This window comes from Chelonia mydas, chromosome 3 (assembly GCF_015237465.2).
Source record: "Chelonia mydas isolate rCheMyd1 chromosome 3, rCheMyd1.pri.v2, whole genome shotgun sequence".
Taxonomy (NCBI): domain Eukaryota; kingdom Metazoa; phylum Chordata; order Testudines; family Cheloniidae; genus Chelonia; species Chelonia mydas.
Genome location: NC_057851.1, coordinates 43,696,772 through 43,719,555, shown reverse-complemented (window position 1 = coordinate 43,719,555; position 22,784 = coordinate 43,696,772). Strand labels below are relative to the sequence as shown.

Sequence of the window (22,784 nt, the reverse complement as noted above, 5' to 3'; positions counted from 1 at the left end):
TTCTTAAGAAAAGTTGTAGGACCAGTTCTAAACCTTAGTGGACAATATTCCCTCTCCTGTTCACTTAAACATGCTTTGTCGTTCTGTGAAACATCTGTTGGAGATCACTTAAGTAATTTAGCTGGTTAACAAGAGAACGCATACTTGAACTCACATGTGTCAAAAATATGCACTGCTGCATCTACACTACAAACCATTTTCTTTATGCAGGGCGAGTCCACTGAGGGAATTTATAAGAGAATCTCTAGCCTGCATCTATCTTAAATCTAGGCATTTATATAACCTCTTGTCAATTTAGCAGCTGCATTCCTAAGTGGGAAGATCACTAAAATCAAAAGGGTAAATTGCTGGTCAGAATAGAGACCAGCACACCCAGATCCAAAAGACTAAACTATATTCAATTAATACTGAGCACAGAATGGGTCACTTTGTGGGGGATGTGTGACTAGGGACGGGATGGGGGTTGTTCCTGACTAGAATTAGGACAGCATGGTTATTCAGGAGCCAGAGAAAATGCTCCTAACTGAAGGTATGGGGACACAGCTGTGTTTTAGCTGGACTTCTGAATGTGGAATTACCTGTTTGTATCTTTCCAGATATATTTAACCTCTTTGTTCAAGGTGAATAGGAACCTGTGTATGTACTATGAAAAAAAATAGACTACGAAAATACATCCCAACTCTCTATGTCGTTCATTTCTCTCCCAGTGAGGTAAGAACCCTCTCTCAGAAGCTCGGATAATATTTTACTGTCCTGGTTTCTGTGATTTTTTTTTAAGTACATTTTAAGATTTTGTACAAAAAGGCAATTTTTGACACAGAAAATAAACACAAAATTTCAATCATCAAAATATTTTAATTTGATAGAAACTAACTCAAATGGTGTTAAATAAAGAAGAAAACAGTCAGGAAACAACAGCTGAGGTAAAAACTTTAAAAATTATGACTCTCATCCTGCAGTGTGATCCATGGTATCGTAGCCTCACCAATTGATGTACCTACAGGCCATACAATTTCACCAAATGATACCTGCATCTAGCCTAGTAACTAGTTGAACTGAAGGATAACTTTTAGAAAAAAACATTAACTTCAACGTCAAGACTCCAAGTGATGGAGAATTTATCACATTTCTTGGCAATCTGTTCAGTGGCTATTGCCCTCTCTGTGGCTTCATTTGGGACTCTATTTGCATGATGGATCCACCCACACAGACTATATTGCAGGATCAGGGCCTAAATAGATCCCTCTAATAGCAGGAGAAAGAAGGAGTTAAATCAGAGAAAAATAACAATAAAAATCTTAGGCATGATCAATAGGACATGTGGAAAATTGAAAATTTGGAAGATTTCATATAATTATTTAAATATCAATAACAGCTAAGGGGTGACATCTGGGCCCCATTGAAGTCATAGTGTTTAAGGCCAGAAGGGCCCACCAGATCTTCTAGTCTGACTCCCTGTATATCACAGGCCACCAACACCACTCATCAACCACACAAAAAACCGAACGACCAAAATTAGACCAAAGAATTACAAGCCCACAAAAGACAAGATTATTAGGTGCCACAGATAAAGAAAGGGAAAGATTGAGTGAGATTTACCCAATTAATCGCAGCAAGTGACCCGCAATCCATCCTACCCAGGAAAGTGGAAGAAAACCTAATGTCACTAGCAACCTGACCTGGGGGGAAATTCCTTCCTGACCCCATGTATGGCACTCAGTTAGACCCTCAGCATGTGAGGAAGAACCAGCCAGCCAAGCACCTGAGAGAGAGAGAGAGACAGTCAGTGACACCTCAGAGCCCTGGCCTACCCCATCCAGATCCCATCTCCAGCCATTGACTTCAATGGGGTCAGGCTTTTACTTGTGACCTCCATCACCATAGCACGCTAAGGCCTCAGACTAATTAAAAGTGCACATAAAATAAAAAAGAACAAAAAAACTGAACTCTGAAATGACCTTTATAGGACGACTTTAGAGTCAAAGGAATAGAAGAGGACAATGTAGCCAGAGTCGTTGCAATTTGTTCCACCATTAGACCCTGATTCACCACTTCCACACGAGCAACTTTAAACATGGGAATAGGCTCCCTGAGGTCAATGGGCTAACCTGCATGTTTATGTCTTATCAGGATCAGGGCCTTAGCTGGTGTTTTTTTAATTTGTCTGCCATCTCAGGCAGAACCCCCATTTTAATTCCGTCACAGTGACTTGAATTTTAGCAAAGGACAAGTGATGGGGATGAATGGCTGAGGCATTATTTTGATCAGTAACATTACATGAAAAACACTGGGTGGCCTTTTCACTGAGAAATATACTCCAGACACAGATTTTTTTAGATACACTGACTCGGAACACACCACCCCCCCACCACCTACTGACAGCAAATTCACCAGCCAGCTACAGAAAGCTAGAGAAAATGTCTCTGGCGCCATCTACTGTGCCAACAAAGCACTAAAGCAATCAGAGACCACATGTAAGTGTACTATCCATGGGCACAGTCAGCTACAGCTAATAGTATGATTTAATTTTATTATTAATCAAAGTAAGAATATTTTTCCATAAATAGTCAGTTGGTTCATTTAAAAGTAATTAGGCTAAGCTCACTAATTTTATAATCTCACTACTGTCACCAGAGTGCATACGGCACATTATATTTTCTTCAAAAGCATTAAATGGCTCTATTTAAAGTTTTGGCTCTCCGTCTTGTGCCTTATTTTCAAGGTGTATGTTGTATGTTTACGACTATACATGCTGATTTTGTTTGTTGTTACACACATCCCGTAAAGCATTGCCTCTTCAGCATTCACATGCTTACTATATTATCCTGGTTTAGACCAAGGCCTTATCTCCAGCACACAGTGCAAGTAGGTGAGCTGTGCATAGAGAATCCACAGGCATCTGAAGAGGATGTTTTGTGGTTCTGACAGTCTTTTGTTGTCTGTTTTCTTGTCAACCTGCAGAAAAGACATGGCCAAAAATTCAAAGGAGATTTTTTTTAGGAACTCCTATTTAGCTTGATTTAGGGGGTCTCTCACATAAGTGATTAGTCAGGAGCCTGACAACTAATCCCATCTATTGGGTTGTCATTGCTGAAATTTTTGACTCCAGAGATGTCTTGTAGAACCTACTGTATTATGTTCTGGAACAGTTCAGCCGCAGAATTTATGCTGAAGCTGAGGGTTACATATCAAAGCACCAGTGTGGGTTGAAAATGTGATGATATATCTCGATTTTGGTCTAAGCTTCAGCTGTTGTGATCCACTGCTGAAGTCAAGCTTGGCAAGGGCTGGGGCTCCACTGAGGTAACTGATAACACCGTCATCACCATCATAGAATCACAGAACTGGAATGGACCTCAAGAGGTCATCTAGTCCAGTCCCATGCACTCAAGGCAGGACTAAGTATTATTTAGACCATCCCTGACAGGTGTTTGTCCTACCTGCTCTTAAAAATCACCAATGATGGAGATTCCACCACCTCCCTAGGCAATTTATTCCAGTGCTTAACCACTCTGACAGCTAGGAAGTTTTTCCTAATGTCCTAGTTGTTTCAGGAATTTTTTTTTAAGTCCGTTGTTCTTATTCTCCTAGTTTCCTTGGACTCATTAAATCTATTATTTCATGATCATTTTCACCAAAATTGCCTTCCAGTTTCACATTTGCCTTTAATTCCCTCCTGTTGATCAGAATCAAGTCAAAAATGGCTGTCTAAAGTCTAAAATGGTTACTTCTTCCACTTCCTGAAACAAAAAGTTGCCCCCAATACATTCCAATAACTTATTGGACACTTTGTGTTTTGTTGTATTAGTTTCCCAAAAGATATCTGGGTAGTTAAGGTGCCCCACTGCTACCAACTCTTGTGTTTTCAGTATTTCTGTTATTTGTTCTAGAAATGCCTCACCCCCCACCTCTTCCTGATTTGGTTGTCGGTAGTAGACCCTCTATCATGACATCACCCCTATTTTCCCCCTTTATCTTTACTCAGAGACTGGGTGGAAAGTGTTCTTGTGGTGGGTTGTGCTTCCTGTCACTGGCCCTAGGGGAGGCAGATACTGCTGTGTGAGGGCTGTGGCCCCATTAAAGTTAGTTGGATTTTTAATGTGGTTTCACCTCATTCCTTCAGCTGCCCCTCATGTTGCAGTAAGTGGAATAAAAATGACAACATCCATATGAGGTGTCATGTACAAGCTAAAATAGAACAGTTAACTGCATGTCTTGTCTTGTCCAAACCAATACAATTTCCATTTGGCACAAACCATATGGTGTGTAATATAGCACTAATCAGTGTCCGTTTAAAGGGCCAGTGGCCACATTTGAGATCAGTTAAGTACTGGCACCAGCTGAAAGATTATATCGAAAATGGAATAAGGAAGGCTGATGATAGTGCTGACAAGAGTAGCTTCTTCACAGGGCAGTAAGTCAATATAAATGAAGGAGTTTGATCGTCTGAAAACTGTGTAATAGCTTACATCCATGCATTCCTGTGATCAGCTACTGGGTTTCATCACAGTCTGGCACCTGAACAAAAGGCACCAGCAGTCAACCTCTACAGAAAGTTACACTGATTTCTGATATTGCTGTTTAGCAATATTACATGGTGTTTCGATGAACTGTGATCTTCCTGCCAAAAGCATTCCAGGCTCCAGATTTTTTTCACCAACCTGTGATTTCTCGTAACAGAAGAAATATCAAAGGAGAGCATATGAGATTTGCTGTGGCTACGGTTTTAAAGAGTGTCCTTCCAAACAATGAAACATAAATTGCATTGAATTAGTGTAATATGTAGTAATATAGGAGTTGCCCGACTGAATCAGACTCAAGGTCCATCTAAGCCACTACCTTCTCTCCAACAGTGGCCAGATAGTTCAGAGGCAGATACAAGAACACTCCTAGTCCCCTTAGGAGTTAAAGATTGGCTTAAACCCTGAAGCATGAGGTTTAAATATTTCTTCCAAAATGTCTGTTAGATGTCTTAGATGTTCCACAGATGTTCACATTAACTATTATAACACTGGTTATTGTTATCCATATAAATATTTATTCCCTTTTTAAATCTTGCTAAGTTTTCCACCTCAACAACATCCTGTAGCAATGAGTTCCAGTCTAATTATGAATTGCGTGAAAAAGGATTTCCTTTTCTCAATTTTTGAATTTATCGTGTTTAATTTCATTGAATGTCCTCTTGTTCTTCAGTTGTAAGAGAGACCGGGAAGTTCTGTTCTAACTTCTCTTTACTTTTCACTATTTTATACATTTTTATTTTATCCCCTCTTATTCATCTCCTTCCTGAAGTAAACAATCCCAGTCTTTTCAATCTCTTATGAAGAGAGTTTTCCCGTGCCCCTATTTGTTTTATTGCCTTTCTCTGAACCCCTCCTCATTATACAACGTCCTTTTTGAGATGAGGCCAGTACTGCACAGTATTCTAGATGAGACCACAGCACTGGTTTATATAATGGCATTATAATATTTTCTGTATTATTCTCCACCCCATTCCTTATGTATTCTCACATCTTGTTTGCTTTCTTGACTGTTGAACAGACGTCATCACCGAGCTGTTCACAGTGATCCTCTAGTCCCTTTCCTGAGCTGATACAGTTAATTTAGAACCCTGTAAGGTGTGTGTAGTAAATATTTAGATATTTCCCTGCAGTGTGAATTACTTTATATTTAGCAACATTAAACTTCATTTGCCATTGTGTTACCCATTCACCTTCCCCTGAACTTCAGCACAATCCTCTCTGGTCTCGACTAACCTGAATAACTTTGTCATGTGCATATTTTGCTACCTTACTGTTGGCATTCTATCACACACAAAAGCAGGCTGACTACCTGACTATTTAAGGGAATGTGGTACAATTTATGTGAGGGACAATATGAGCTGCAAGTCAGACCCCAACCTCCCATCCTACTAATGCTGTAAATGAGTCAATATATAGGACTCTTTACAAGTTTTCTTACCTGTCGCTGACTGTGAACATCTAAGTTTTGATTGGATAGCAGCCAGCGCACATTAGCATATAGTATCTGATCATGGAATAGAGTACAGCTACTGAGACTTAGGAAGTGATTGAAGCCTGAGTGCTCTGCCCTCAAAAAAGCTCTTCATTCAGATGACACTACATCAGTTTCATCCACATAAGAAGTTAAGGAGGTAAGATATGCCATTGAAGTCCTAGCTGGTGGTTGGTTAAGAGGATTGCTTTTTTTAAAAAAAAATAAAGGGGGGGTGGGAATTATTTACCATAGAGTAAAATTTAGATTTTTGTAAAGTTGATATAAGAAGATAAACAAATAGCAATCAAAATAATTTGAAAGCCACCATGCAATTCAATTACTAGAAGTTTTGCAGTATTTCAGTCTATACCAACACCTAACTGTACAAACATGATTCTCTGCAACTGTCTTTTTTTTTCTATATTAATCAGCCATCATTTGTCATTCACTGAATTTTAAAGTAATATTTAATTTATGCTTTTTTCTTTGGCGAACCAATATAAAAGGAAAATGCTCCACTACAAATTGTTAATGATTAATTCTAATGAAGAAAGGAATTAAAAATCAATTTTCAAGCCAGTTCATTTTGAAAAGTAATTGAAAAACGATTTGGACTGTCTTTCTGAATTATATAACTGGTCATTTAATATTCAAGGGTAATTTGTTTCATAAATTCAACACAGCTTTCCAATGCAACTCACATTTTACATTGTCTGTTCTAATGTTACTGTCCCTGTCTGCAGCGGTGACTATATTAGCCCTCGTGGTATAATATGAGAGTATATGAAGACCTGATGTTTTCTATAACCTTTTGTATGTTCTATGTAGTAAAGCAGCTTTTCCCGGAATAAGCTCATTCTGAAAACATCTTTTCTGGAGCAAAAATGACTTAGTTGCCTATTAAGAATTAAACTGCCAATTCAAATTGCTAAGCAATTAATGTTAAATCCCATGTGTCATGTTTAGTGTCTTTTTGCATGTATTTTGCTCTGAATATCTGATCACAGTACTCTGCAATTCCCTATTGTTTTACCATTGATATGTTCTGATTTACTTATTGAGGAGTAATACTTTGAATATACTGCTTATGGCACCTTTCATCCATGGATCTCAACATGCTTTACAAATGTTCACCAAGCCTCATAACACTCCTGTGAGGTATTATCAAACGAATCTCTTAGATGGGTAAACTGAGGCACCTCTCCAAGATCTAGTCACTTGCATAGCCAATAATAATAAAATAATGGCTCCCAGTTCCCTATTCCAGTTTCTGGACAAACTGCCTAACACATTATTATGCTATGTATTTCACCACTCAGCATGCTGCATCTGATCCTTAGCTGGTGTAAATCAAAGTAACTCCACTGAAGATAATGAAGCTATGACAGTTTCCACCAGCTGAGGATCCAGCTGATACTTTTCAGATTTATCTTCTCTCTCAGAAATAATAATGATTCCACTCAAGAAAAAAGAACTTTTTTTATTCATGTGCACATTACTGTTGTGGTGCTATGCTTATGCTTATGAAATTATGACTGGAAAGCATAAGGAACTACATGTGACTGTATGGGATGCCCACAATCATTTTTAACTAACACACCAAACTTTCTTCGGTTTGTCTGCTAGTTGAGATAGGAAAATGCATGAAGCCTGCCCAGTTCCATCCATTATTGTAACTGATGGGCTCTCAGAGATGTGTGCAATTTTGTGAAGTGGCCGAGAACCATATCAATTCAAATAACATGACAGAGTCACCTATTGCTCCTCACCTTCGTAATGTACAGCAGGAGAAAATCCTATTGTGTAACCAACAAGAATAAAGAGGCCTTTGCAAGTGCTGTGCTTCTCAGTTATTTTGGCTCTGACAATATAGGGCCTGATTCTGATCTCACTTACAAAGAGGTCTGGGAGTGGAGTTACGTGAACATACATTTGGTCTGAAAGGAGAATGAGCAAAACCAAACCGTCAATAAACTCATGGTGTGCTTTCAGTTAATGATGCCTCCATAAGATCACATTCTATCTCTAAGCTATATTTTCCATTGCTTTGTCTGCTTGCAAAACTTTTAATGGAACAAGTTTTTCTGGCAGAAGAACACTGATTTTTATCTTTAATGGGCAGCCTCTCTATCGTTTAGCTTCAGGAAACAGCTTCCTCGTTGTAAACTGCCTGAGAGTGGTGACAGCTAGTCAACTTCAAAGAAGGCAGTGGAGATTTGCTTGCTAAGTTTGGGAAGGAATTCAGAAATGCTGAAAGCTGCAGATGACATTATGGACCAGGAGGACTCCACTTCTCAAAGCTGGGATATCAATGACATCAAACTGCCTCAGGTACGTGTATTTGTTTTAGAAGGTATTTTAGAAGTTCAGCCAATCATGGAATACCTTCTGAAACATTCATATTTTATCATCTTTCCTTGTTTGCCACTTCCCCGGTATCCAGGGTGTATGGTAAAATGAGACATTTTGTTGAACAGCTAGAAAATTATTCAGTAAAACATTTAAGCATTCATACATTTATCCTTGAATTATACACCTGAAAGAGCTGTCTATGTGTTATAAGAAATAGTGATACTCTAGTTTCACTAAAAGAAAAGGAGGACTTGTGGCACCTTAGAGACTAACCAATTTATCTGAGCATAAGCTTTCGTGAGCTACAGCTCACTTCATCGGATGCATTCAGTGGAAAATACAGTGCGGAGATTTTATGCTCAAATAAATTGGTTAGTCTCTAAGGTGCCACAAGTCCTCCTTTTCTTTTTGCGAATACAGACTAACACAGCTGCTACTCTGAAACCTCTAGTTTCACTAACTTTCTAGTTCACTGGTTGGATGAAGCAGCTATTCAATATTTTATTTTATCCTCTCTCTTGAATGTCTTACTTATTGCATATCATTCAAACGTGCTGAGATGGTACCTGAGGCACAGAGTTTAAGGTCAAAAGTGTCCAGTAACTTTGGGTTCCCAATTTGAGACACCTAAGACTTGATTTTTTTCAGAGTACTTTGCATTATATAGCATTTTATTGGTTCAAAAAGCACAGCTGCCACTGCTTTCAGTTGCAGATGTGAGTTCTCAACACTTCTGCAAATCAGAGCCCAGGTTCAAGTTAGGTACCCAGAACCTTTGCAGCCTTAAAGTTCTTTTAATATAGTTTTGTATGTGTGTAGTTTCCTAGGTTTTTTAAAAAAGCAAACAGAAAAAAGTGAAACTCCAATAAGTGGCAACATCTTGACACCAACATGGGTCTTCAGCATTGTTGGAACATTTAGATCCAAGCCTCTGCAGCTTGAGCTAACAGAGGACCACTAGCTGGTTGTCATCCTGTATGTGGACCAGCTACTAGTAGGGCATTAGACACACACTTTGGCTGGAGGTATAAGAGATATTTGTTGACAGCAGATGAACGGTGACTCCCAAGCTCTTTATCCCAGTCCCAATTTTCTTCTTCATGCTCCCCTTTAGAGTCCCAATCTTCTATTACATCAGTGTCAAGTCTCGATCTCCCTTCCTGAGCTTCTCATCCTGATATCCGCTAGGCCCCTTGTCCCAGGCTCCTTACCAAGCCAGCTCGGTCCCTCACCCACCCAACCCCAACTCCTCATCCAATCTGTCTCCCCACCTTGGCTCCCACTCACAATCACCCTCCCCACCCAGGCTCCTTGTCTCAGTCCCCCTTCCACTCCAAAGGCTTCTTGTCCAAATCTACTGCCGCCAGTGGCCCTCCTCCCGTCGGTCCATCTCTTCTCCCATCTGCATTCAAGTCAGGCAGATTCCACCTCCGCACTGCCTAGGAGCCAGCAGATAGAGAGCATAGAAGAAATGGTCTCCCAGTTCTCATTTCCCAAGCCTGGAGCCACAGCAGCTGGAAGCAGCGAGTGCAGGGAGAATTTTTATCAGCCATTGGATTCCTGGGCTGGAGCATGTGCAGTGCAGATTAAATCTTCAGAGCATTTAGCTGCCAAACTCTAACAAGCCTCTGCTGAGCATGTGTGAACTGAGTAGAACTGGCCATAACTCAGGATTTTCAGTTCCCAAAAAATTTCAGTATTTTGGAATTTATTTTTGTTCTAAACTGAATTAAAAACAATTATACCAAATTCTTTGTGCACCCACAAAGCCTGAAAATTTTCATTTTGGAAGCACCAAACCATAATATTTCCAAAATTAAATATGTGAAATTGACATTCTTGTCAGTTTCACCATTAGCACAGCTAGCATAAGAATATCACTTTTATTCAGCAGCTGTCTGGGCTCCCAGGGTCCGCTGGTCCAGGGCAGCACCACCATGTAGACTGTCGCAGCACTGGGGACCCCAGGGTTTCCAGATTTCTGGGCCAGCTGGCACCCTGGCTACCTACTCAGGTGTCCGGTAGACCAGGGAACCAGCTGGCTTGGGAATTTGGAAACCTTGGGCCCTCCAGTGTGAAGCTGTCTGCACAGAAGAGCTGCCCGGCAGCAGCCATGGACACTGGAAGCCCAACACAGGACTTCCAGGTACCCAGTTCCACAACAGGCAGCCTGGAAGACCTGAGAGCTTGTCTACACAAATATATAGTTCACGAAAAGCTGGGGTATAAATCTACCCCACATCAACCTGCTGCACACTAAGTGTCCATGTGAACTCTGCTACTGCACACTAAAAGTCCTATAGTGAGCTTTGACCTACCCGGCTTTGAAACAGGAGTAGATTAATTTACCTTGAGTGGGGTTCACAGGGCTTCCAGGCTCTGAATCTGCTAGCTGAGCTGTCTCTAGAGACAGGGCACCTTGAAGCCTGCCTTGAATGGGCTGTCCTAGAGCCCAAGCTGGAGCTCAGGCTTGCAGAGTTCTATGCTTTCTGCTCCACAGCAGAGAGATGGGCAGTGCTGCTGCAGAGAGGAGAGCATAGCAGCCCTGAGAGCTCCAGCTGGGGGTGCTAGGCTCCGGGCTCCTGGGCTTTTGTGCTTGGGGCTTCTGGAGCTGCCAGGGTCTCTGTGGAATGGGAGCCTGGAAACCCTGCAATCCCCAGCACAGGGCAGTCTGCGTGGCGGGGCTGCCCCAGAACATGGGCTCCCCAGCAGCCATCCAGGAAACTGGGTTTTGAGTAAAGTTTGATCAAATCTGTAATAGATTCAGTGAAACTTTTCGCTCTGCTGAGCTGTTACTTTCTGATTAAACTCAGATTTGTCAGAAAATTTCTGGCCAGCTCTAGAATCAAGATTTTTCAAAGGAACAGAACTTGTCAAACTTGTGTAGTTTTTCACAGGGGTGAAAAAGAAATCTCCCTGATGCTAGTCTCTCACAATAGATCTCCCAGCCAGTGCAAATTAGCAAGGTGCTTCTGTACTGCATTCGTGGATCTCAGTCTCTTTTGACCTTTTCTCCTTTCTTTTTTTTTTTTCTTGAGCGTAATGAAAGCAAACAGTGCTTTGCTGAGACTAGTTCATGTTGTCACCAATCTATTTCGCATTAAGGCATCAGAGTGTTTGTTTGGTTCTTTATAACCTATTTACATTTTCTTCTTGTACTAACTGTAGCCATTGTGTTGATGTCTGGCTGGCCCCTTGCTAAAATGTCATTTTGTTTGGTTAGTTTTATATTTGTTGTTTACAATATAGATTTTGACTCCACCTCTAATAGAAAAATAAGGTCTGACTGAAATGCTGTATTGGGGACGGTGAAGGGGGAAGAGGTTTAAGTTAGGATAGAAATCTGGTCTGAGAATTAGCAATTGACCTGAACAAAATGCTGGATCTGGAGACCCAGGAAGCTTTGAAGCAGTCTAGATATGCTTCAGTGCTCATCCTCTCTCTACGGAAAGTCCAGGCTAAACCAAACCAAATGCTTGGCTCCGATTCCAAACTTTGCAACACAGGCCCATCTTTAATAATAGTAATGGTGAAGTAGGCCATGGAGCATACAAGAAATTAACCTGCTAATAATTGCTAAGTTTGACGGTTGTGTAGGGTATTTCATTTAAAGTAGGTGGCTTAAAGTAGGTACCTTGCCTTCCACTCCTGAGGCTGCTCTGCACCTGGCTGGGCCCTGGAATGAGTTAGAGCAGCCTGAAGGCCAAAGGGCTGTTCTGGAAGCTGGTCAGATCATTGGAGCAAAGTGAAACTGCAGCCACGGTCCCTTTCCCCAGCCATCCCCCAAGCCAAACTGAAGGAATCCTCCTGTTACTGGCTAGTCTGGATTTAGGCCTGCTACACAATGCCAGAGTGACAAGGATCTAGCCTATTGTCCTCAAATTGAGAAACTACTTTCTTTCCTTGGCTAAAATGTGGCATTCTTTGGGTTCTTAACAGGATGTGAAACACACAGATTGGTTTCAGGAATGGCCAGATTCCTATGTAAAGCATATCTATAGCTCGGATGATAAAAATGCTCAGAGGCACCTGAGTAGCTGGGCGATGAGAAACACCAATAACCACAACTCTCGCATCTTAAAAAAATCCTGCCTTGGGGTAGTGGTCTGCAACAATGACTGCTCAGCCGCAGATGGGAGGAAGATATATCTGAGACCAGCCATATGTGATAAAGCCAGGCAAAAACAGCAAAGTAAGTATGACCGTGTGGAAATGCCAACGCCTGCCCTGGTTCTCTTATTAATACCCTTGTTAATAATTTATTATAATATCATAGAAATTAGAGATGGAAAAGACTAATTGCATCATCCAGTCTTTCCCACTGCCATTGCAACAGTATTCCCTATTATTAAATACAACTTGCATGTTTCAGAAGAATACTAATGAGTATTGATTCCTTTTTATTTTTACTGATTTAAGACTAGCCAGGCTGCAAAAGAAAGTTTTGAGAAGCCAAAAGTCAGCATGTACTGTCTCTCTTTTGCTTTAGCTAAGGCTTGATATCCAGCGTGGAACAGATGAGTTCCTAGTACATTAATCTGCACAGGAACCTCTCACTTCCATTGGAAAATATTTTTACTTAAAGGTGACCTCCAAAGGAAAAAAATGAGTTGATTTTTATGATGTAGTTTTTTTACTTGTATCTGTGTTAGAAATTCAGCCCGTCTATGTTGGAAGACTCTATGATGACTGGAAAATTACTGAAAAGGGGACAACACAAAAGCTGAGAGATCAAAAGTTGAGTAATTCAGAAGGGAAGAGATTTTTAGCTAGACTTGTTAAAATTCTTTTTGATTGTTTGGTTTTGTTAACAGTGACTAATGAACGTTTTGGATAAAGGAAGATTTTGTTAAAGACTTCAGTTAAAGTTAGGCTTGAAAGTATTACATTTTATTGGTAAATTTTATTGGTCAGTAAACAATATCACAGTGCACATATTAATTTACCCAAAAAATGCTTCAATAATAATCAAAACTTACAGAAAGGCAAAGAAAGAAAAATGCTGGTTGAGAACTTATTAGAGTTTGGTTTAAGGATATTTACTTAGCAAATTTTTACATGTGATGTTATTCCCCTGATAATTTTGCACAACTGTGAAAATTTAAATCTATTAAAAATAATTTAAAGTGCTTAAAAATAAACATCTATATTATCCATTGAAATTTATTTAAAAAAAAATCAAATTCTGCCAAATCTAGTTGAAGTGCTGGATCCCATTATAAACATCCCTGAGCTCTCACATAGGTCCCCCGGCCAAACCAGAAAAGATCAGACTTGAAATTCCTGACACCACTAAATAGAGCTGGTTGAAATTTGGCATTTCCATTCCTCAGGAAATTCTGGCATTTCAAAATTTCCTTTCATCCCAAATCACAATGAAAAGTCGACATTTCTAAATTTCCCACAAAACAGGATTGCCAGAATAATTGGTTACAGAACTATCTAAATGACCCGATCAAAACTTTTTGTTTTGATTAAGGTTGAAGTACTTTGTTTCAACTTTATCATTCAAAATATATTATATTAGTTGAAATGATAAAGCTGAAACAAGGCACTTGAATGCACAGTCAACCTGTGGAACTCATTGTCAGGGGATGTTGTGAAGGCCAAACTATAACAGGGTACCAAAAAAAGAACTAGATAAGTTCATGGAGGATAGGTCTATCAATGGGTGTTAGCCAGGACGGTCAGGGATGCCACCCCATGCTCTAAATGTCCCTAGGTCTGTTTGCCAGAAGCTGGGAGTAGACGACAGGCAACGGATCCCTCGATAATTGCATGTTCTGTTCATTCCCTCTGAAGTACCTGCGTTGGCCACTGTTGGAAGACAGGATACTGGGCTAGATGGACCATTGATCTGACCCAGTGTGGCCGTTCTGATGTTCTTAGGATAATTTTTCATTGAATCTTTTGATGAACTTGTTTGCAGTCTGGCAAAATGTTTATTGTATTAAATCAGCATTTTCCAGTGGAAAACTATCAGGAAATTTTTAACCAGGTCTACTTCTAAGTTGAAAAACAATCAGAAGACCAAAACCTTCATTGCCCAGTCTTTCAGCCCTTTTTTAATACTTTAATGAAAAACCAACCTAGGTGCAAAAAAGTACAGTTTTTAAAAATATCCTTTGCAGGTCACCTTGAACTATAAAACAGGAGAAAGGTCATTCTTTGCCAGTGTTTGGTTTTCTATATGTATGAAAGGGTTTTTTGCACAGTTCTACTCAATGCATCTTCTGAGCATACAAGCACCATAAGGTAACAACCCACTGCAAACGAACCATTCTCACCGATTGGATTCATCTGACTGCTAGATCCCCTGCACAGATGCCAATGTATCCTCCTACCCTTGTTGCAGGGAAATGCTGTCCAAATTGCAGTGGACCTTTAAAGCTTATTTCCTGTCGAGGCCATGGTGGGTACCCTGTCACCAACTTCTGGAGGCATGAAGGGCCATTCATATTTTTTCAGGTTGGTGTAAAACAGTTTTATCCAGATCAACTTAAAAAGGTATTGAATCAGATTAACTAAAGACATTTATTTGTCCTACCTAATAAGAATCTTATATTATCATTACTTTGTAATGCATCATAAACCATGAGGGCAAGTCTACACTGCACCTGGGGGTGTGCTTCCCAGCCTGGGTAGACAGGTATGGACTAGATCTGCTTGAGCTAGCGTGTTAAAAATAACAGTGTAGATGTTGTGACACAGGTGGCGGCATGGGCACCCGGGTGGCGGGGAGAGGGGTGTCAGGCAGGCTTGTACTTAACATCCACACTGCTATTTTTAGCATGCTAGCTAGAGCAGAGCTAGCGTGTGTCTATGCGAGCAGGGAGATGCTCTCCCAGCTGCGGTGCAGACATAGTCTAGACTCTAAAGTATAGGACTAAGCCCTGACCCTTACAGCTTCAGACATGCTGTTTTGATGTTACATCCTTCCCAGAATGCACCATCCAGAAATAAGGATTTCTTAGAGCAGTAAGGAGTCAGACCTAAGCATTTGTCTGTGGTAGCCCATCATATACACACTATACTTTTTTAGCATTTAGTACAAATTGCTCAAACAGTTAGATAATCGGCCAGATCTTGACTGGTGTAAACAGATTTTTTGCAAAGCTTTACTATGATCCTTTGGGAAATTTGCAAGGGGGGTTGTTTTGTTTTTTTGTAAGTATTTATACTCCCATAAACATTGTGAGGTGCTCATATACTATGGTAAACATATTTGTTCTGACAACACTACCCTGTGTGGCAAGGTAGTGCTATTATCCACATTTTACAGATGGGGAACTGAGGCACAGAGAAGCTAAGTGACTTGCCTAAGGTCACAGAGGAAATCTGGGGCAGAACAGGGAACTGAACCCATGTCTCTTAAGTCCAAGGCTAAGTTCTAGACTATCCTTCCTCTCCTCCAGGTCTTTGCACCTGCTGGGGACCCGGCCAAACATATTTTGTTTTAATAACTAACATATTGTATTTACAAACATGCTTATATCTAGTTAATTCTCAAAGAAATAGAGGTGGAAATAAATTTTCTGATTGATCATACCATATATATAGTCTTAGTTTTGAAAGATATGTGTGTGTTCATTAAGGAACTAATGGAACTGGCTACTCACACCAACAGCAGACCACCCTATTCCGTTTTGCTGAGTTGAATACACCATGTGAGGTGAAAGGGTCTAACCCACTGGGCCACGCAGCCCCTATGTGGATTTTAAATATGTACCGTAAGTGCTGAACGCTTAAAGTTATTGCATGGGCTCTGTTTTTAACTTGAACTTAACCCATTCCTTTCTAAAGTCTAAGGGGGCCCATGATCACCCAAGGCCAGAAACAAAACTAGAAGCAGAAGCGAGAAGATCAATACAGAAAGCACATACAGCTGTTTCTCCCACCTCTCCAAGACTAAAAAGATGCTGGGAGGCTGAGGTAACTTTTATTATTAATATACAGAGGGCTCAACAGTCGCTTGTCCTATGTGCCATGCTGCTCAGGTTATCTGGACCTTGGCTGTGGGAGTCAGCAACCTTGGCACGCGTACCACTGAATAAAAACTATGGCCAGATTCTCCCCTCCCTTAGAAAAGCCCTCAGGACAGGAGACATCTGTCGTTTCAGCTTTCCCCTCAGAACTCTCCCCAGACTGTTGTGTTGTGGGGACTCTAGGGTGACCAGATGTCCCGATTTTATAGGGACAGTCCTGATTTTGGGGTCTTTTTCTTATATAGGCTCCTATTATCCCCCACCCTCTGTCCCGATTTTTCACACTTGCTGTCTGGTCACCCTAGGGGACTCTAACCCTGCAGAATGAGCTGGGGTTTTACCAAAATAACCTGCAAATCCCCATGATTTGTAGCTATCAAGGATCCACTAGAGGCATACGATTATCCATGTGCAGACTGTGCAGTAGCTCCAGGTTCCCTTCCACCACCACCTCCATCTATCTGCCCATGCTACTCCAAATGGGAGTTGTACTGCCAAGACATTCCCCACTTGCTGAAAGAATAGGTCTTATTATAACATGCCTGGAAGGAGAACTATAGAAAATATATGATCTAGAAATAGAATAATTTTCAGTAGAATGTTTTCAAACTTTTCCATATGGTATCAGCGGGTCTTTAACTAAGGCAGGGCTGGGCCCTAAAGAATGTACAGTCAGGGGAATTTCTTCATGCAGATAGTTCCAGAATACGTGAAGGGAGTTTTCCTGCGGCTGAGTCCATCAAGTCATAAAGTTGCAATAATTAAAAGGATGCAAAAGTAAAATGACAAAGAACAGAGGCCTGTAAGCACTAATAATTAAATATACACCAAAAAAAGGTGTTCTGCAAGGAATTAAACCTTGTAAAATTATAATCCAATAATTAGAGTATTTAAAGAGATTGCAAAACACCCAGAAACTCTGCTTAGCAGAATACTTCCAGTGTGTGCTGCACCTTCACTGAAGGAAACTGACATTTGTGAAGCTCTGAATTTTAAAGAAATAAAAATGTCAGCTAAAAATTAGGGGAAATACTTTTACAAATGTTTGAAGAATCATATTTACTGGGGTGAAAAAAAATCAACTTAAAATGTAACAACCATTTAAAAAAACCATCGTATCCAACTGCAGCAAAGCTCCATAGAAATAAGTAAATTAGCCTCTGTGATAGTAAATGTATTAAAACAGCAATTTCATTAACAATTTCATTAATAAGTATTATTTCAATACACTCTAGTATTTGATTCTAGGTACATTTTCTAGTAAGTCTTTGGAAGGACTCTGGAGGCTGAACTATCTGTCATACTTATCTGGCCCCCATCAGCATAGCATCTGAACACTCCACCTTTAATGTATTTATTTTCACAACCCCCATATAGTACTATTACAGGGATTGGCAACCTTTAGCACGAAGCCCACCAGGGTAAGCCCCCTGGCAGGCCGGGCCGCTTTGTTTACCTGCGGGAAGCGGTGGCCAGCACATCCCTCAGCCCATGCTGTTTCCCGCAGCGCCCATTGACCTGGAACGGCGAACCACGGTCAGTGGGAGCTGCAATCAGCCAAACCTGCAGACGTGGCAGGTAAACAAACCGGGCCGGCCCACCAAGGGGCTTACCCTGGTGGGCTGTGTGCTAAAGGTTGCCGATCCCTCTACTATTATCTCCATTTTACAGACAGGGCAGAGTGATTATGTGACTTGTCCAAGGTTACACAGGAAGTATGTGTCAGAGAAGAGAACCAAAGTCTTAAAAGTCCCAGACTAGCATCCGAACACCAGGGCCAGCCTTCTACTTTCTCTGAACTATGACTTTCCTTTCCTGTTTATCATATCAATCTTACTAAGATTCACCATTACAATCCACAACATTAACATAACGCAAGAAGAGAAGACATATAAACTCAGATACCTTTGGTACTCTGACTGGAACTGTTTTATTGTTTGCATTAAGAGAATTAATTGTTCTGGGTTAGTTATAAAGGGTTTCTTTTTCTTTTTTGTTTGTTTTTGTTGAGTTAATTACTACATTTTATTTTTCTTTCTTAAGTCCCTGACAGGTGAGATGCAAAGTCAAGAAGCTTTGCCTTTACTTCTTTCCAATCAGGAAAACTACATATCTCCCTGTAGTTTTAATGGACATTTAATAGACAAAAACCCTCAAGAGCAAATAATAAATAATTGTTTGTCTCTTGCCAAAAACTATGGGTTTGGAAGATCCCCTTACCTAACAGAACACTCTCAGGACATAGGATCTAACAAATACTACGAGAAGTGCAAAGAAATTGGCAGCAGGGAGCATGGTAGCGGAGACCTGTCTGGACCGTCTGTGTGCAATATGTACGCTGACTATGGAGAGCCACAACCCTGGAATAAGAACACTGCCCTTGAAAGGAATCCATGTACTGACAAGTGTTGCAATGGTTCTGCTTTATCTTTGGCTGATCTGCATTGTGAAATCGTTTCTTCACAAAACTGTATGGACTCCAGTATCCAACATGTTCCCAATATACCACCTACAACAAAGGCTGGCTACCATCCTGCCAGGCCTAACACAGGCCTGTCTGGAGATGATTTTTATGAAGGGAAATTGCATGTGAATTACAACAGCAGCTACATCCCTTCCTCTTTCTACCATCTCTCTTCAGAGGATCCCTACCTCATTATGACCTCTGCACATCACCATCAACAGCCTTTGCCACTCACAAAAGGAAACGAATGGGACTTTGAAGAAGAAAGAAAATATACCAATCTGGATTACTGCAACAATGAACTGTTTTTTAGTCTCTGTCCTTTACGATGATCAGTTTATCATTTCCCCTCTTCCCTGCACCTGTAAACGTGGGCCTGATTCTCTGCTCTGCATAACGTGAATGTAAAATGCAGCCTTTCTGATTGGGCAGCCCTCTACCCCTCACCCTACATAGGCATACAAAACTGTGGGGGGGGGGGCGTAGATAAGCAGGCTCAGGGAGCACAGCCACCCTGCACCTCCCTGCAGGCCTCTCCTCTCCCTTGTGCAGAAGGGAAGGGGAGCCATAATCCATCCCAGTTCAGTTACACCCCAGGGAATGATGTAGGGGATAATCTACTCCCTGTTTGTGGACATGTCCATTCGTGGAGCCTCACTGATCTCTCCTGTCACCCTTGAATTGTTCTTAACATTAGCCATATTTCTTTTGCAAAACTTGCCCTACTTTTAGTTTAAGGTTGCAACAGTCCTTGACTACGTATGACCCTTATTCTACCCCACATTTAAATTATGCAAACTTGATTTTAATGGGAGCTATCAGTGAGCAGCACTCATGAAAAATCGAGTCAAGTATGTAAATGCCTAAATATGGATTTTGCTGCCTACCTTTAGGTGACCAACTTTGAAAATTTTGGCAGATTTCTTTAAACTTCCTTTAGAGCATGTATCTTTTCAGCAGTTATATAATCTCTGTTGCTCTTTGGATTCTGTTTCATTGTTCTCCATTCCACAGCAAAGTGTACAGTATTTCAAAGCTCTGTACTAAGCTGGAATTTAGCAGTGATCACTAGAAGAGACTGCTCTGGACCCAGATACTCTAAGGAAGTTCAGATCTAGATCCACATTTCCTGACTGGCTCCTGTTAATATAATGGACTGAACCAAAACCCTGGATCCACAGACCCTTGGGCTTTGGGATCCAGATCCAAACTTTGTACTTTGAGCACATCTCTACTCTCTAGTCTTCCAAGCAATGCCCTGACAATATGTTATGATGTAAGATGCTATAAAGTTTTTATTGGTACTAGCTTGGGTCAAGAATATTACAAAATAAGTGGTAGTGAACATGTTATAGTATTCCACACAATGAAATACTTGGTGTCTCTCAAACAGGTTCAGTCTAATCATTTGTCTTTTGTTTGCATGTTTCCTTTCATTAGATTCTCTCTGCCTTTTCTATTTTGAAGTACTTTAGTTGCTATGGAAATGATACCATCAGCAGTAAGGGTGGAGTTTAGTGACATTTACAAGAGCAGGATAAAGTATATTTATAGAATGTTTCAAAATGTATATTGCGGTTTGTGAAATATAAGGGTCTGCAGCAGCTTTCATGGCCAGGTATGTTGTATAAATCTAATATATATCCCAGCGTGGTAGTCATCTTTTTAGGTGTTGGCTAATTCAGCAACCTCTCTGCTTAGTCTGTCAACCATTATCACCCCAACATATAATTTGGCACATTTTATTTTTATTATTCATCAAGTCTATCTGAAGATTTCTATGCTAAGTTTCATTAATGACAATAGCCACATTTATATTCAACAAGATAAAAATATTTAAGAAGGGTTATAAACCCTCCTGCTTCAGGACCTAACCCAACAACTAATTGATGAGGATGAGGAAGGAGCTTTCTCTTGAGCTAGTTATTCTTTAACTGTTTCTACTGAGAATCTTCTTCAAAAGCTTCTAGTGCCAGTCCTTGCCAGAGTCAGAATACTGGGCTAAAAGAACCACTGGTCTGATGCTGTATTGCAGTTCCTGTGTTCTTTGCCACATCCTCTAAATTTGCTTAGTCGTTAGTACTACTCTTGTTGCTATAGCTAATACTTGGTATTGATACAGTGCCTTCCATCTGATGTTTTCAAATGCATCACAATATTAAAGACTTGGATTTCAGAAGACGCCTGAAGGGAAGTATTATTAACCCCATTTTACAGATCAGGAAACTGAGGCACAGAGTGGTTAAGTGATTCTCCTAAAGTCACACAAAGTCTGCTCAGATCTGCAAACTCCCAGTCCCAAGCCATTCACTCAGCCTTTCCATACTCCTAGGTTGGCAGTCACACCACTTTCAGAATGATCAGTACCTGGGAGCACTACGCTGCCAATTTTGCAATTACTTGGCTCATAGTATGGAAATACGAGTCCCATGGGTAAGCCTTGTAAAGCACCATTTAATAGGGACATATATTGCAAAAAGAAACACATATTTCCTTGTTTCTACTTCCTTGGCCAACTACCTCAGAGTTGGTTGCAAGTAAATTTAAATTTGCCCACACTTGTAGGATCCAGTAGTGAATATGGGAGCAAAATTTATTTTTTTGTCCTGCAACTAGAACAAAATATACTAAATGTTAAAGTTGGTCTGACAATAGAAATAGAGGCACCATGAAGACACCTGCTTGGATTGCATTCACCAGGGAACATCACAGCACAAGCCCTCTGCAACTTACTGTTTTTTACAGAAAATTGTTTTAAAGATGAAAGGGATAGCTACATTGTTAGTAAATACAGGCAACAGAAATACAAGGAGGTTAGGGACATGGGTGTTTTTCAGGGACAATGCTGGGTTCCAGCTTACTGGGTACTCTTAGGATCAAAGCATTGAGCTACAGAACTACTATTTAAGCTTTAATAAACATGGTTATGTTGCAAGAATGCTCTCTCTGTGCTGAAATCCCCTAGTCTTATTCAAGAATGCATTGGACTCCGTATAAAACGTAGAATGGATTCTTTGGGTGCAGTCTCTTCTTTGATTGCTCCAAAGCAAGTTCTGGTCAGGACTATACAGGGGCTGTTCTAAGGATATTACAGACACCATCTCTACTGCCACAACACAGTGTGCCACGTGTTGCATACAGTCAGACTGTGAGTATCTTATAGATGCACAAATCTTTCACAACTTTTTAATCTTATGCAGCGTTTAAAGATGAGACCCTAGGGACCAATTTGTTAGAGGGATCGATCTATCGTAGGTACTTACATGACCCCTACTATCATAATAGGAGTGCCTCACAATCTTTAATATATTTATCCTCAGGATACCTCTGTGAGATAAAAGTACCGTTATCCCCATTATTTACACAGGGAACTGAGGCACAGAGAGACTAAAGCCTAGATCCACAAAGGTACTTTGGCATCAGGAGTGGCCATTGCCATTTTGCCAGTCAGCTGAGGGGGAAAAAATTACACATCCAGCCAATCAGAGTGGAGCAGAACCAAAAAAGAAGAAAAAGAAAGGCAGAGTGGCAAAGCAGCTGGGCAACCCGTGGAAGTTGGCACCCAGGGCATCCGCCCCTAGAATCAGCCCTGCTTGGCATTGGGACACTGAGCACTGTGACACCTAACTTTTAGGCCCCTTGAAAAATCACTGGACTCCACAGAGCCTGAGTTAGGTGCCTAGTCTACCTGTACAATGCTTAGGGGGAGAGAGACAATTCACAAAAGCCAGCGTGCTAGGCAGAGAGCTGTCTAAAATACCCAATGGGAGCTGCTGACCAGAGGGGTGCGTTCTAAACCCCACCTGTCTCACAGAGCTAGGTGCCTAAGTCTGGACTGCAAGGAGGCACCTGTCTCCGCTTGCAGTCCCTAAACAGAAACCTCTTGCCTATGTTACCATTTGCCTTATAACTTTTAGCCCCAGGGTTAGAGCACTCACCCAATAGGTAGGAGACCCAGGTTCAATTCTCCTCCCACCTGCTGCGTG

The 22,784-nt window shown here is 40.8% G+C and overlaps 1 protein-coding gene across 2 annotated transcripts; it reads left to right on the top strand.

Moving 5' to 3' along the window:
* The first annotated feature begins 181 nt into the window (after nucleotides 1-181).
* GCM1 (glial cells missing transcription factor 1) lies at nucleotides 182-22,424 on the top strand. Of its 2 annotated transcripts, none has more exons than XM_043542370.1 (6): nucleotides 182-711; nucleotides 8,136-8,328; nucleotides 12,289-12,541; nucleotides 14,705-14,817; nucleotides 16,153-16,281; nucleotides 18,378-22,424. In XM_043542370.1, the coding sequence occupies exons 2-6, from the start codon at nucleotides 8,245-8,247 to the stop codon at nucleotides 19,128-19,130; spliced, it is 1,332 nt and encodes a 443-aa protein (XP_043398305.1). In that variant the 5' UTR covers nucleotides 182-711; nucleotides 8,136-8,244; the 3' UTR covers nucleotides 19,131-22,424. The 2 variants fall into 2 exon arrangements, with proteins under 2 accessions (XP_043398305.1, XP_007055122.2); XM_007055060.3 differs by lacking the exon at nucleotides 182-711 and adding an exon at nucleotides 5,935-6,154.
* Nucleotides 22,425-22,784: the final 360 nt, after the last annotated feature.